Source organism: Macaca fascicularis, chromosome 12 (genome assembly GCF_037993035.2).
Source record: "Macaca fascicularis isolate 582-1 chromosome 12, T2T-MFA8v1.1".
NCBI classification, from domain to species: domain Eukaryota; kingdom Metazoa; phylum Chordata; class Mammalia; order Primates; family Cercopithecidae; genus Macaca; species Macaca fascicularis.
Window position 1 is genome coordinate 118,162,162 of NC_088386.1, and position 16,499 is coordinate 118,178,660.

The 16,499-nt window shown below is 38.7% G+C and overlaps 1 protein-coding gene across 2 annotated transcripts in view; it reads right to left on the reverse strand.

The window, feature by feature from the left end:
• Window positions 1-16,499, reverse strand: part of PAX3 (paired box 3) — a 101,035-nt gene that overhangs the window by 23,595 nt on the left and 60,941 nt on the right. For both annotated transcript variants that reach the window (XM_005574422.5, XM_005574421.5), the window contains exon 5: window positions 8,908-9,113. In XM_005574422.5, coding sequence (XP_005574479.1) covers window positions 8,908-9,113 — 206 coding nt within the window. The remainder of the gene's footprint in view (window positions 1-8,907; window positions 9,114-16,499) is intronic.

A 16,499-nucleotide genomic window follows, 5' to 3' on the forward strand; every position in this document is an offset into this window, starting at 1 on the left:
TCAAAACATAAACATGTAATACTCCTTAAGTTTCCAACAGGAAAACGAGGTAAGTTAATATTTTCCCATGTTGATATATAATTGAATTAGAGTTTTACTTAACTTAATAAATTGCCACCTGGGGTAATAGAACCATGAGCAGCACTTAATTTCAGGTCTGCATCAACTGTGGTCACTGCAAGTCTGAGCGCCTATTACCATGACTCCCAAAGGCATCAGGGTAAGAAAATCATTTTCAAGAAAATTCTGGGAACAAACTGTATTAGCTTGGGGAGGCTGAGGTTGGGAAATTAGGGTCATGTTCATGCCTGAGTGCACTGTACTATACCACACACTGTGGTTGCAGTTTCTATTATAATACTTCAAGATTAAGGAGGTACTCCCGGCTCAGATGAGGTAGTCCTCTGCAACTGTCCAGCCCAGCAATGTACAGTGCATCTCCAGCTTTATATTGCTGGGAGGAGAACTGGACTTCCAAAAGTTTTGATGTAACTTCACTCATGAAGATTCGCTATGCTCAATTCCACCCATGAAATCCTTTATGAAGAACTCAGAAAGGTATGCTTCGGTTGTCAGATTTGTTGCCAATCTCTGTGTGCCACCTGCCTTCTATAACCTTTAGATAAGCAAACCCAGGGGTAGTGAAGCCTGATCTCTCCATCAATCTCAAGTTACTGTTGACTCAAGGTTCATTCTAACTCCACCATAACCCAATTTTTAAAAACAAAAATGTCTTTGCTCAAATAATAAAGAAGAAGCATCATGAGTTTCTACAAATACCTTCAAAAGACAGAATCCAAACAGAGGAGGAATATAAGAGTTTTGGGGTTTGTTTTCATATTTTCTAAAATGACATAAATAGGTAACAAGGACATTGAGTAAACCCACCAGGAGTTGGATTAAAAAGTCCTTATATTTATACTACGATATCTATTATATCTACAATAAAAAGTGAAGAGAAATTGTTGTGAAGCAAATTTTTACTGAAAAACAAAACTTCAACAAGAGGTTCAAGAGATTCCCAAAGGAGGGAATCCAAATGTTTAAATTTAGGTGAAATAAATCCAGAGGGCTATTTCTGAGAGAACCAGGGCTTAGTGAGGACTGGCCTACCTGTCTCTGGCCATTTAACCCAATTTTTTATCATCTTACCATTGCCAGCCTTCTGCATTTTCTAGAACCAGCTGAATTTGTCAAAAGAAGCATTAAAGAGAAAATACACTAAAGTTGCAAATTAAGAACTGGTCTTTGCCTTCTTTATGTTTTGAAACTCAAAAAAGACAAATCTTCTATGTTTAGTAGACTAAAAAGAGTACCCTAGAAATGACCTTCACTTTCAATACCTGAACAAACCAAGTGTAGTGATCCTAGGAGGCTGTTATCAGTCCACATTTAACTGAAATTTTCTTGATACTCCTAAGTCTTAGATAACTCTTTCAATATTGAATCACTAATTCCTAACAGACAATCAATGAACAATCTACGGAATGGCATGTGTGAGTGTATAACACTGAATAAGTTCATCTATAATATACATATTTATAACTCAGTGGTTACACTTTCTAGAAATTTTCCCTTGTTTTGAAAAGAACAGCAGTAGCAACAGAGGCAAACTGGCCTATGACTGATGTTCTAGGAGAGAAAAGAAATTTTCCACACAATGTCTTTGCCAGTAGGGTGGAAAGAACAAGCTTTACAAAGTTGACTACACACGTTTAAATGAAATTCTATGATCTACAATTCAATGTAATTTTACTATCCCCATACAAGATTACCTGGCCTTCCACATCACACTTAGCATGTTAAGGAAGTGGGGGCAGGAGGTACAAATTGGTCAGTAACCTACTATACTATTAGGCACAGTTAATTGCCTATCACTGCATGTATAATATTACACCAAAAGTCTCCCTCAAAGCAAGTTGTTATTTCATTTGATAAACTGCAGCCTGGTTCGTTTTTATCTGCCTCCTGTACTTCCCAACTTGGATGTCTCTCTACTGAGCCCTTCCATAAAGCCGTATTTCATGTCTTTGAAAAATGATCTTTAGATGCATCTGGTAGTATAATGTCCAGTGATTTTTTGAAACAAAATTTAAATTGGTTGAAAGAGCCCCATAACATCATGATAAGTAGGAAAAAAAGATAGTAATTAGAAAAGAAATTTTCCTAACTTTTTCTCTTCATGAGTAAGCAAACCAATTTGTTCAGACTCTCAACATTACAAGTTGTGGTGACGGGTGAGGATGGGGAAACTAGTACTTTCTACAGTAAAGATACAACAATACATCTTATTCACGTGTGCAATGCAGACCAGGCAAAAGTTGAATTTCAACTCCTCACTTATATTAATACTTCTGTGACCATGAACAATTTGCTTAATATCTGGGGGTCTTTGTTTTCCCATGTGCTAAATGAGGAATACAAAAACTACTTCACAAGATTGTTGTGACAATTAAAAATACAGTACAATCTTAGCATTCAAAAGAATACCGAGGAGATATTAAATGTTCAATAAATGTTAGCTATTAAGTAAAAAGTCTCACACTGACACTTCTATCTGAGAAAACCAAGAATTAAAGCTCTGTTTTGCTTCCTTCACTCTGTGGTGTCCAGTCAAAGCCTTTTGTGTCTATGAGTAAACAGGAAAGTGCCCAGGGAACACCTCAAATAATTGAAAGCCGGTTTTACTTCAATGGAGGCTTAGGTCAAATTTGCTTCCAAGTTTCATGGATTAGTGCTAATTGTCCCATGGTGTCAGCCTAATTTTGCCCATCAATAAATTACTGGTTCACATTTTTGGTGGCGTTCTCAAAGGCAACTCAGCCTGTATTATTCAAGATGGATTATTTCAAAGGCAATTTGAAAAATGGTGAGAGAACATAATAGTTAATCCTTAGAAAGAGAATTTGCAACAAGATTGTAAAACGTTTGGTTAAATACTAGACTCAGGATGTTGAATGCTGAAGTGCCAAGTACAGTACTTTCCAAGTAGAGAAATTCATGGCAAGCTGCTCATTTCCCTGGACCTTCTCCTTCACTCTCACCTCCTTTCTCTTTCTATACCAGGTTCTCCCAGCCTTCCTATCACTGCTGCTATCCAACTTTGGCCACCATTCAGAGAGCAGGTTGGAAACAGGATGGGCCAGATTGAACAGGAGGAACGCCATGCTCCCATGCATGTGAAAAGACCATGGACACACACAAAAGCACACTCAACTGCATCTTGATACATCCCAAAAGCAAACTCCTGCAAAGAGCTTCAGGATGAACATATGTTTGCTTCATTATGAAGCTTAGGATATTCTATACCTATCTGAACTTCTGAACTATACAGATCAGTTAGACTGCTTTAAATCACCCTGGTGCTTTTTTGGGAATTCCAAATTACTGATGGTATAAGGATTCTGTCATATTCTCATTCCCTTTCTCATTCCCAAGGGTCCTGAGAAATCATGCATTTGGGTCATTCCCAAAATGCATGATTTCTCGGGACCCTTGGGAATCACCATTGTTATTTTTTGGGAATCCTAAATTACTGATGCTACAAGGGTCCTGAGAAATCATGCGTTCTACTAGCTTTTAATTGGGGCATGGGGGAAAGGTATTTGAACATATAATGAAAGCCAGAGGCCCCCTTTCTCTGGTTAACAGTTGTGTATACACATACACAAGCAAAGGAGCAAAATTTTGTGTACAAATCTTAAATCTCCCAGATCTCCTGAAGTCCATCCATGATTATCCTGGTGGGGCATGAACCCAAGCTTAGATCATGGATCCAACTAACCCCATATATTTTAAAATTTAAAAAAATTTAAAACCTGAAGTCCAAAATGATTCCAGCAGGATTAAGTAACTTGCTCAACAAAACACATTTGTCAACTGGGAACCAAACCCATATCGTCTAACTCCTAGTTAAATTCTATTTCCCCAGTAACTTTTTTTCTGTCTTCCATTGTCTTGGTGGTAAAAGAGGATGTTACTTGCCTACTTCATGGGATGCTTCGATGGAATATTTACTAAAACTTTTGCACATCACAAATATTTGGGCCAGGTACAGTGGCTCACACCTGTAATCTCAGCACTTTGGGAGGCTGAAATAGGAGGATTGCTTGATTGCAGGAGTTTGAGATCAGCCTGGGCAACATGGTGAAACTTCATCTCTACAATACAAAAATTAGCCGGGTATGGTGGCACAAGCCTGTAGTCCCAGCTACCCAGGAGGCTGAGGCGGGAGGATCATCTGACCCCAGGAGGCAGAGGTTGCGGTGAGCAGAGATCGCACCACTGTACTCCAGTGTGCTCCAGCTCAGGCAACAGAATGAGACCCTGTCTCAAAAAAAAATTAATTAATATTTGCAAGTAATTCCTCCCCGCAAAACTTTGATGTTTGTCATTACTTGCAGAATATTAATAACAGCTACCCTAATTACAGATGAATTAGGCAAAACATCTTTTTTTTTTAAAAAAAACCCACCTTGTAGTGTTATTATTACTAGGCAAATAGTCATTAGTATACAACAATTCTCACATTGTGTACTCATATTTGGTTATGATAAACTCAACACAGCTACAGCCTAAATGAATTTATATAAAACACTGAAAAAAGCTAAAGTTATTATAGTTTTAGTCCCATCTCTATTTAGAAGAGTGTAGAAATATTTTTCCTCAGAGGGAAAAAAATGAAATGTAGACATGGTTTGGGGTTTGGGGGGTTTCGTGTTTGGTTTTCCCAGGTGCCCCAAATTAAACTAACTCCCACTTTCTGGCTATCACTCAAACTGAGTTGACTTGGCTACTGCTTTCCCAGATCCTCTAAAAACTAAAGGATTTTCTTCTGGCATTTTAATCAGTGATTAACTACTCCCTTCTTTTTCCTGCTGGGTTAAGTAAAAGACCCATATGCTGGGTGTTCTAGGGAATTTGTTAGGCTATAGATCACAGCTGTAGTGCAAGCCATGATGTGTCTCAAGGGAACTAAAGAAGCCATAAGGAATGTCAAGAGTCACCGGGTTAAAGCCACATTAAGACAGCTGTTACGTTAATGAAGGCCCTGCTTCGAAGAGGAGGTCACTATATGGAAAAGTATGAACTACTCTTTATTGGTTTGATCCCATGTCCTCTGAAAGTTAATGGGCCATTATTATTATTATCCTTTGACATTCATTGAGCCAGATGAGAATGCTGGGTGCTGTACAAGCTACCTGGGTTTGAAATATATTCTGTCTCCATCCTTAGTTTTGACAAAGGCAGGAATGAAAGAGAGCAACACCGAACACTCCTCAGTTTTCCATCACACTCATTGTCTGATCTCTTTACAATAAATGTTTTGTTTTTTGGTTTTTTGGGTTTTTTTTTTGGTTTTTTTACTCACATTGAGTTCAGAGCTGATACTCGGCCTATCTTAAAAATAGATCTAGTGCCAGTGGCTCACACCTGTAATCTCAACACTTTGGGAAGTCGAGAAGGGAGGATCACTTGAGTCCAGGAGCTCAAGAGCAACCTGAGCAACATAGCAACACCCCATTTCTACAAAAAAAAAAAAAAAGAAAGAAAAATAATTAGCCAGACATAGTGGCACACACCTGTAGACCCAGCTACTCTGGAAGCTGAGGCGGAAGAATCACTTGAGCTTGGAAGATCGAGGCTACACAGTGAGCCGTGATTAAGCCACTGTACTCCAGGCTGGGCAACAAAGTGAGACTCCGTCTCAAAAAAAAAAACAAAAACAAAAAAACCAGATCTAGTAGGTGGGCTTGACCAGTTACAGAGGACAGGTACCAAATCCTGAAATATAGTGGCCACTTAAAAGACACATGATTGGACCTCACCTAACATTTGCAGGTAATCACAGAACTATAATAAAAGCAAAGTAGATTTGAAACACATTATTTACAACATTGTTATCTATAATATTATACTATTATAATATGATTTAATTTGTCTGCCCATTTGATTGAGAGACAGAGTTTTTCTCCCCACCGCACAGAAATGACCTCCATTAACCACAAATCATGTTATATTAATATGCATATTAATATCATTACATTGACATAGTAATATTAATGGTATGTTAATATAATATTTATATAGTAGTATATTATATAATATTACTATATCAATACTGTATTAAAATGTTTTTCTATTAAAATATTGTAATTTAGTTAATAAAGGTTATTTCTACACTGTGCGGTGGAGAGAAACACTGTTTCCCAATGATAATACGTTTCCTAACTTTAAAACATCAGCCCTGTGAACCTTGGTGTATCTACAACTCTTCCTTTCACTCACCTTCCTCCCCACTTCTAGATTACACAATCAGTTGCCCATTCTACCTCTGAATACCTTCACCACCATCTCTTCCTTGCCATTCCCACTGCCACTACCTATCTCATGCCATAGCCCCCACTCCCTGTCACATCAAATGTGAGCTCACTAGCCTGAAACCCAAGACCTCCACAGGATGTCTTCAACCTAGCTACCAAACCCCATTTCTTCCACCACCCTACCACTCCTTACATTCTAATCAAACTAACTGTTCTCCCAATATGACTAGAGTGAAAATGAAAGGTCATCTTACATGTTACCCACCACTTCTACCTCTCTGTGCCTCCGCTCATATAATTCCCTATTACTAATATACTCTCCTTATGCAACTGGTCCAGTGAATATCTATCTAGCTTGGAAAGTTCATCTTAAGTCTGCCCTCTGGGTCCAGCACAATGGCTCATGACTATAATCCCAGCCCTTTGGGAAGCCAGGGCAAGTGGATCGCTCGAACCTGGGAGTTGAAGAACAGCCTGGGCAACGTGGCAAAATCCCATCTCTACAAAAAATTATCCAGGCATAGTGGCATGCACCTGAAGTCTCAACTATCTGGGAGGCTGAGGTGGGAGGATCACCTGAGCTCAGGAGGTGGAGGCTGCAGTGAGCTGTGATCGTACCACTGTACTCCAACCTGGGCTACAGAATGAGACTCTGTCTCTTAAAAAAAAAAAAAAAATTAAATCTGCCATCTTCATATATCTCTCTTCATTCCTTCAGGATATCATCCCTTGAGTTCGTGTCCTTTGCAGGGACATTTATGAAGCTGGAAAAACCATCATTCTCAACAAACTAACACAGGAACAGAAAACCAAACACTGCATGTTCTCACTTATAAGTGGGAGTTGAACAATGAGAACACATGGACACAGGGAGGGGAAAATCACACACCAGGGCCTGTTGGGGGTGGGGGGTTAGGGGAGGGATAGCATTAGGAGAAATATCTAATGTAGATGACGGGTTGATGGGTGTAGCAAACAACCATGGCATGTGTTATACCTATGTAACAAACCTGCCCGTTCTGCACAAGTATCCCAGAACTTAAAGTATAATTTAAAAAAAAAAAAAAAAGGGGCACGGTGGCTCATGCCTGTAATCCCAGCGCTTTGGGAGGCCAAGGCGGCCATATCACGAGGTTAGGAGTTCGAGACCAGCCTGACCAACATGGTGAAACCCCATCTCTACTAAAAATACAAAAACTAGCCGGGCCTGGTGGCATGCACCTGTAATTCTAGCTGCTCAGGAGGCTGAGGCAGGAGAATCGCTTGAACTTAGAAGGCAGAGGTTGCAGTGAGCTGAGGTTGCACCGAGCTGAGGTTGCACCACTGCACTCTAGCCTGCGTGACTGAGCGAGACTCCATCTAAAAAAAAGAAAAAAAAAAAAAAACCTTATCCTTTCCTCTTCTCAACTCCCATTGCACTTTTTCTCTTTCTGCACTTATCACGTCTGTGTTATTTTTAAATTATTTGTATGTTTACTTTTTTACCTTTCTTAGATTGCAGCTCCTTGAGAGACTTAATTGATCTTAGCATTCCTCGACTTTCCTAGCACTATGATGACTATATGGAAGTTTGAAGAAAACAATCTCTCGGACTGAGCTCTGCAGCCTGGAAGAGGCTATTTCTGTAACATTCTGTAATAGGAGAGTTAATTAGCTGCATCTATGAACGTGTTGATGAATCTAGGGACCATGTCAACTGACTAGTTCACTGCTGAGTCCCCAGCCTGCACGTTAAGAATCTGGAAACAACACACAATATTTGCAGACAAGGTAACCTAACTTCTAGGGTGGTGAGGAGTTCCAGGATACCCTAAGATATCTGCCATCTTTCAAACCCTGTTTTACTAACTCCAGGGGAAAGTTCCTCATTAATGATGAAAACATTATTCTATACTCAATAGAAACATATTACATCTAAGTAGCCTTTCCAGAAGGTTCAGAGCGCCTCTAAGAGTTCAAAAGATAATTCAACATGTTCTTTAAGTAACATAATTACTTGAAATGCTTCTTAATTATAAAATCTTTAAAGGAAGGAATTTCACGTTATGCACCTTTGCACATTTTCACAATTGAAAGGTCACAGAGATGAAGCATATGGGATCCAATTATCTCTAGACTCACTTTGCAGCTATGCCACCTTGGGTAGTTACTTATATAGTCCAAGTCTCAGTTTCCTTATTTGTAAATGGAGAGTAGCAATCATAGTACCCGTCTAGGATTTTAATAATGATTCAATGGGTTAATTCATGTGAAGCACTGAAAATAGTGCCTGGGACAGAGTAACCACTCAAAATTTATTTGCTCTTGCTTGTGTATCACCCCCAAAGTCCATTTAGTGTTGATGCACAATAAGGATTTCTGAAATGTTGAGTAAGTCACGTGAAGTGGTGGACTTCCGTGTGTCATAAACGATATAGTTGTATTCCTTCAGTAATAATCATCAAAGTCTTAACAATATGCATCCCTAGTAAAGGGCCATTCCTAATATATTTTTGGCAGGGGTTGACATATGTTTTAGATGAGAAGATGCTTGTTTGTTTCCTGTCTGGACTGAAGTAGGACACAGAGGTTTGGGCAACAGTACCTGTACTCGGGCCTCGGTGAGCTTTGCCCTCTGGGCCAGTTCCTCCCTAGTATAAATGTCAGGGTAATGAGTTCTCTCAAAAGCACGCTCCAGTTCCTCCAGCTGTTCTGCTGTGAAGGTGGTTCGGCTTCTGCGCTGTTTCCTCTTTAGTGGTAAATCTGGTTCAGAGTCAATATCAGAGCCTTCATCTGATTGGGGTGCTGAGGCTAAAAGCACAGAAGAAAAAAACATCATAAAATGTGAATCAAAAAAATAAAACTGAGATTGAATCCAAGTTCTCTCTCCAACTGCAAGACCTCATTACAGTGGTCCCTATACCAAAAGTAAAATAAATGTGGATCAAAAAATAAGTCTAACCAACCCATAATAATCTAAATCCTGGTCTACGGTGCATTCCCAATGTCTTCCATGGACACCAAGCACCCCCCGCCACCACAGTCCTGCATCATTAAATAATATTTAATCTCTTCCCCTACTCTATCTTTCTGTCCCCTAGGCAGAAATAATTGCTCATTGCATCTGTCATTCTAGGCCAATTATGAGCTCTTAGAAAATAGGGACAGGCCTTATTCCATTTGTATGGCCCTATGCTTACTACTTAATGGGTGTTTCCTTCGTGTCTAATGAATGAATCACATTGAGTTTTGTTTCTGATAAATTTTCACCACCCTTTACACCCGGAAATCTGTTCAATGTGATTTTTAAAAATATTCCAAACTTGACCTAAGAAACCAGTAACAGTAAACTATTCCCAGATTCCTATGTGTTTATAGACTCCACTGCTCTTATAAAAAAAAAAAAAAAAAAGTACATTTAAATCTAGTATCTTATTACCAGATATGGGGAAATGCTTTAAAGAAAATACACATACTAGGCCAGGCGCGGTGGCTCAAGCCTGTAATCCCAGCAGTCTGGGAGGCCAAGACGGGCGGATCACGAGGTCAGGAGATCAAGACCATCCTGGCTAACACGGTGAAACCCCATCTCTACTTAAAAAATACAAAAAATTAGCCGGGCGAGGTGGCGGGCGCCTGTAGTCCCAGCTACTCAGGAGGCTGAGGCAGGAGAACGGTGTGAACCCGGGAGGCAGAGCTTGCAGTGAGCTGAGATCCGGCCACTGCACTCCAGCCCGGGCGACAGAGCGAGACTCCGTCTCAAAATAAAAAAAAAAGAAAAAAAAGAAAATACACATACTATGAAAATGTAAATCTCTAGAACTGACTCGAGAAGAAGCAGGCAAGCATTGTCTTGTGAACTGTCCCTAAACTAAAGTTTAGAGTCTGGGACTCTGCTGAATAGGCAGGCATCTGTCCAGGACAGCTGCTTTATTTAAGAAACCCAATGCAAAAAAAAAAAAAAGTATGGTCCCTTTTGTAAAAAAAATATAACGAGTTTCAAGAAGGCAACAACAGATCATTAACCCAATCCCAGGGCCATTCTGAGTGTGTGGCCCTGAGCAACCGCATAAGACAAAAATGCCCCTGAAGCCTCTCTGTGGTGGCCTAACACACACAAAGCTTGTGCGTATTTGCCTGTACTCATATGTGGAAGGGAACTTCAAAATTGAGTGGCCTGGTATATGGGCAAGAGAAGCAGGAACTGGGAAATTAGATAGAAAATACGTTAATGATACATTACGGTTAGTACTCCTGTAAGAACTGGGTCTGAATCTGTGGCTGCAACTAGCAAAGCCTGGGCACGAGTGGTTCCATTTTTCAGGCCAGAATTTGATGAGGGCAGGGGTGGAGCAGGCATTTTCCCTGTTTCTGCTAAGAATGCATTAGGGATCCCATAGCAAAGTGAACCCTTACAGTAATAGAGTAACACCAGCTATACAGGGTTCTGCAGTGTGAGGGAGAATGCATCAGACTGGGGCTCTGGGCAGGGACAGCAGCCCTCTCTCAAGATCCCAGATACTGGTGTAGTGGGCAAAGGTCTGTCAAAGGGTTATCAGGCCACAGACTCTGAACCTAGAGGGGGAACCAGAGCAGTCTGGCTCTTGAACACATCCAAATGTGCTCTGAAAATTCTCCCAAATAACTAAGGGATCCTGTAAAGAAGGGGCCAAGGTTACTGTCAGCAAATGCAACAGTAATCCAGAAAATTGTAGATTGTTAATGTCAATGTTACGCTAATTCATTTGCACCCTCAGGCTGATAGGACCTGGGGAAATGAAGGTGGTGCTAGAAGCAATGTGAAAATGTGTAAGTCCTATATTTCTAATTCTCTTTTATCTTAAATTCCAACTTAACTCTGCCCTACAGAAATCTAAAATTTCATTATATTTCAGTAGAAATTTTAAACTGCCCCAAATAGTTCACATCCAAAATGAACCCGTAAATATGATTTTCAGTTTTCTAACATTTTAATACTTCCATACTTTATTTACATCTAAACATTATGAAACTAAGAGGCAATAGAGTAAATTAATAGTGTATGTGATAATTTTTTTAAATATACCTGAAAACAAATACATGTGCCTAAACAAAAGAGAAGTATTATATATAATGCATCTAATGTGTGTTAATGTTACTTTTGATTTTTCAATTATCTAATTTAATATAAAATTGTTTCATTTAACATAAATCTTATGTTAGGATATTTTACTATTAACTTAAAGAAAGAAAACTAGACTTTCTTTAGCTATGGCAATATTTTAAAGGACTATTAATATGCTAAAAAAATATGCCATGCATTGCATTATAAACTCCAAAAGCTCCCAATGCAACTTATATGCATGTATGATTGATAAATGTAAGCTAAACTAAATGAGCAATAATTTGTGCTGAGTCATAGAGCAGTGTTTCATAAGCTTTTGGAGCATTAGGATCACCTGGAGGGCTTGGTAAAATGTAGACTGGTGGCTCCCCGTCCATGGTTTCAATTCAGTAGATCTCAGGTGGGCTCCAAGAGTTTGCACATCTAACACATTCTCAGGTGATTGATGCTGATTCTACTGACCCCAGACAACACTGAGAAGCACCTCTATAGAATACTCTAGATTAATTCTTGCCACTCTCAAAAGTTTCAACTCTATAAAATACGTCTGCCACAATTAACTGTAAAAGACACTCTTACATATATATTTTTAAATTGTGAACAATATGCTCCCTAAGAAACAAATTATATATTCCCCTAAGAAAACAAATTTCCATAAAATATTTTCCTTCAGTGTTTCCAGTTTCTAACCTTTCTTTCCAAAGTGAATTCAGGTGAAACACTCAGTAGCATTTTAAGACTGACCAAAAGCTTCCTCTGCCCAAGAGAACCCTAAATCTTTGCTTGCACATTCTCTTACTACGATCCCATTAGGATAATAGTATGTGGAAATTTTCATGTTTCCTTTGGGAGTCTCTGGGGTTATTAAATTCTTTCAAGTAAATATGATGTGCCATGCACTGTCAGGTCAATTAATCAAAATCATCTCTGGTTTCTGAAGAAAAAGACTGGTTAGATTTACAAGCACCAGCGAGAATTAATCCTGAGGGTCAAGACCACGATGTTTCACCTTAACAATCAACATCCCCCAGAATATAAACTAGGTGAGCTCAAAGCCCTTCTCTGCCTTGTTCACTGCTGGAACCCTTAGAACACAGTAGGAGCTCAATAAGGACACGTTGAATGAATGCCAAGTGTGGGACAAATTTCAGATTTGCTCCAACACTGATTTATTTGCCACTGTTTTACATCTTTATTTTTAAAATGGAAATTCTTCTCTTAGGACATCTCCCAACATCTATTCAGATGGGCTTTGGAAGTCTGTGAGGCCTCAACAATCACTTTGAATGTTTAGCAGGTATTTGTATACCTGCATTGTTTGGAAGAATGATTACTAATTTTTTCAGAGGTTTGTGGGTTTTTTAAAAGATGAAAACTAGCATAGCTAATAATGTAAAAGCCTCAGAATTTGGGACAGTACAGCTGTCAAATGGGAATACAGGTATCCTAAGGTGAGTTCAGGGAGGACAGAAACTTCCAGTGGAGGAGAAGGGCAAAAGCTCCCTTGATCCTGACTTTCAGTATAAATATAGGCCATGAAAGCAGGGCCTGGTGATTCTTTAAAATAAAAAAAGTCTCAGAATTTAAGAGTTCAATAGGACAGCCGTTACCACCAAAAATAAAACTCTCTTTAACAAGCTTACAAATCACTACTCTTACTTCCAGACTCTTTATTCAAAAGCAATGGAAAGGTTGCATCTAACTGGGAAAACCACCATATAGCATAATTTCAGAAGATGTTGAGGAAATGATTTGCCTGATTTTTCGGCTGGAAACTTAGAGAAACCAGATAATTTTTGGCAATATGAAGCCACAATCTTACAAGTTAATTCTAACTTTTCTCCATCTGTAAACCCCAAAGGGATGTGGGCTTTAAAATATGTAAAGTCAGCAACCCAAGATTAATCTGCCAGCTAGGAAAAACTAGCTATTTCTAAACATGGAAATACTACTATTTCTTATATCATTCAACAGAAATAAAATTTGTTTGTATAATACTTGATTCACAATGATCACCTCAATTTGATTCATTTCATTTTTGTTTGTTTGTTTGTTTGTTTTAGAGACAGGGTCTTGCTGTGTTGTCCAGGCTGGTCTTAAACTCCTGGGCTCTAGCAATCTTCCCACCCCAGCCTCCCAAATAGCTGGGACTACAGACTCACACCACCTGGCAGAATCATCCAGTTTTTAGCAAGAACAAATCTAAAACTTAAATCCCATTTTAAGAGCACATAGGAGGCTCATTTTGTTGGATTTCATCTATTTTACATATTCAGTTTTACTTAGGCTACTAGAACCAATTGGATACTAGATACAAAGAATCTAATTCTAAATATCACATGGAAAGTAAAAACAAAGCTTTCTTTCAGGAAGCTTAATAGAAAGAAATCATATCTTTTTTCTGTATAGAATATCTGATTCTATGATTTGGAAACCACAGATGTGTTAGCAGGACAGTTGTATAAATGAGTTAACAAATTGCCAGGATACAGCAATTAAATATAAACTCTTTGGACTATTACTACTGTACAACTTTAATATTAAGGGAATATTTTAAATTACACTTAAGTTGCTCAATCGTATTTTACAGACGCCTTCACAAAGAAGATTTCCTTTATTATTAGAGATATTGTTCCCAAATTTGAAATTCCAGAATAGATGTCATAAGAAAATCCATATCAATACATCATGCACAGCATTCTAAATGGAAACTTCATTGCTTTAAATTGCAAAAAAAAAAAAAATTGTAGATTTTATCCCAATCTATATTGTTATCAGATTTAGAAATTCTTGACTCTATTATTGAAACCCCTTTACAATCCATTATCTGGTTTATCCATTAGTTTAACTCAATGTCACCAATGACCCTAGAGCAATGCTTTCCAGGAAAATGAAGATTTCTCTCCCTTCCCCTTTAACTGCACAGCCACCCTAGGAATTAGGTACTTATCCCACTGTACAGAAAAAGGAAACTGAGACTCCAAGAGTTTGTTCAGGTCATACATATAAGGAAACTAGAATTTGACCCAGGTCTGTGGGACTTCAGAGGACATGCTTGCTGGCTTGCTTCTAGCTTGGAGTATCTTAAATGAGTGTTGAGTCTTTTATCACACACACACACACACACACACAATTCTTTTGTAGAGGAATAACAGAAATGAACGAAAACGGGAACTGAAATATCAATCACTTAGCTAATCGCCACTATTGCTAGCATTTATCCCAAATTTTCAAAAACTGCCTGAATAAAATGAAATCCACAGAACTACTAGAGTTGGATCAATATTATACACCACTCCAAATGATTTTCCAGTGGATTCAATTCAACAAACACTTATTGAAATCTTTATATGTTTCCAAGGTATAGTTTTTAAACAACAATAAGAAATAAATCAATTTTGCCAAGATATTAAATGGATTTAAGAAATCAAAGTAGTTCATCTAACCATTTGCAGTCTCTACTAAGAACCAACACAGACCGTTGATATCTAGGGTCAGTCTGGAACCCACCAATAATAAGAAGCAGGTGAATTGATTATTCATTTTATATCTTTATTAAAGCTTTATTTTGGTATTTTGTGTTACAATGAATGTAACAAAAATATATCAAGAGCTAAAATGGTCTTCTGAAGCAAAAGTGCAGGAAGGAATAACTGGAAACATATCAGGATATTCTCAGGTTATTCAGCAGAAACTCCAGTGTGATCACTGGAAAGTATCACCCCTCACTGAAGTATTTCAACTCTGTGCTTTATAAGAAAGTTCGATCTCAAGCTAATTTTAGATACGGGAGCCCAATTTTTAGTTATCCTAATGATCTCACATTAACTCCCAAGATTACACTTGGGAAAATGGACATTGTCAGTAAAAAGAAAGACGGGATCAAGCACAGGGCAACTGTCATACCACACAGGATTACAAACTCTTCCTTCAGAGACAAATCAAACTGGGAGGAGAAGGCAAAAGTATTACCACCAGCGGGCTAACCATGAAGTTTAATTAAAGAAGGAATTACAGAATTAGAGAGTATGTCTTTGTCTGTTAGCCCCTTGTGACCTCCTCTGTAGCCTCGGGAAATATTTCATCCTAGTTAACACTATTATACATGAAATCTTGCCTCAATTTTATAGGGATTTAGTCATGTGAAATTCTATAATTATTGGTGTTCAGACAAATATAATTCAGAGATGGGAGACAGGCAAAAAATGGAGAAACAAAATAATTCACAAGCATGAATTTGGTACATTGTCTTTCTTCTCAGCAAGACGTTTCATTTGAATAATTAAAGAATCAAAACATGACAACCATTTAAACTCTATGTTTGCCCTAGATATAATACAATGTGATTTACAGACACCGGAGGAGGTGGGGGGATCTCTGGAGGCTGAACTTCCTAGTCATAGTTTATTTACTATAAGATGGCCTCATACCAAACCCGATGGTCTTTTCGTCAGTTTTAATCTTTCTGAGCTAGACTTGTCAGCACTTTTACTCCCAGCTGTGTTTCACTGATAAAAGAACAAGACAAAAATAAGAATCCTGCCTGAGAGTTCCATGAAGCCTTTTTATACTGCGAGTCTGATCACTTAAGGGTATTTCACAAGTATTTTCCAGAAGGTCTTTAACAGGTCAACTCGAAGTTTGATGCACCTACTTGGCTAATTGCAGAACGTCTCCAGTGCTTGTGAGTTTTGCCATTCAACGTGAAGGGTACAATGGGACAACGAACTGTTTTCTGATCTGGAGTAGCCCTTTTACGCTGAGAAAGATGTGAATGACCTCTCTCGTGTTTACTCGGGTGAAAGTCAGGAGGAGTGAAGCAAGACTGATATTCCCTTGCGGACCCAGAGTAAATGACAAATGACATTTTCCCTTTGTGATCTTTGGGATTTTTGTTGACTTATTTGGAGGCTTTTGTTGGATCCCAAGAAATGGCCTGTGGCTGAGGCCTATTCTACCGATTTCCACGCTCCATCTGTGGAATCCATCAGCAGGGCATTTACCCTCATTCAGGGTTCTGACACCTGCCTGGCAGGGCGCAGGAGACACAAAGAAAGCTGGAGTGGATGAGAAAGGGGAGGTTGCGGTGGTTT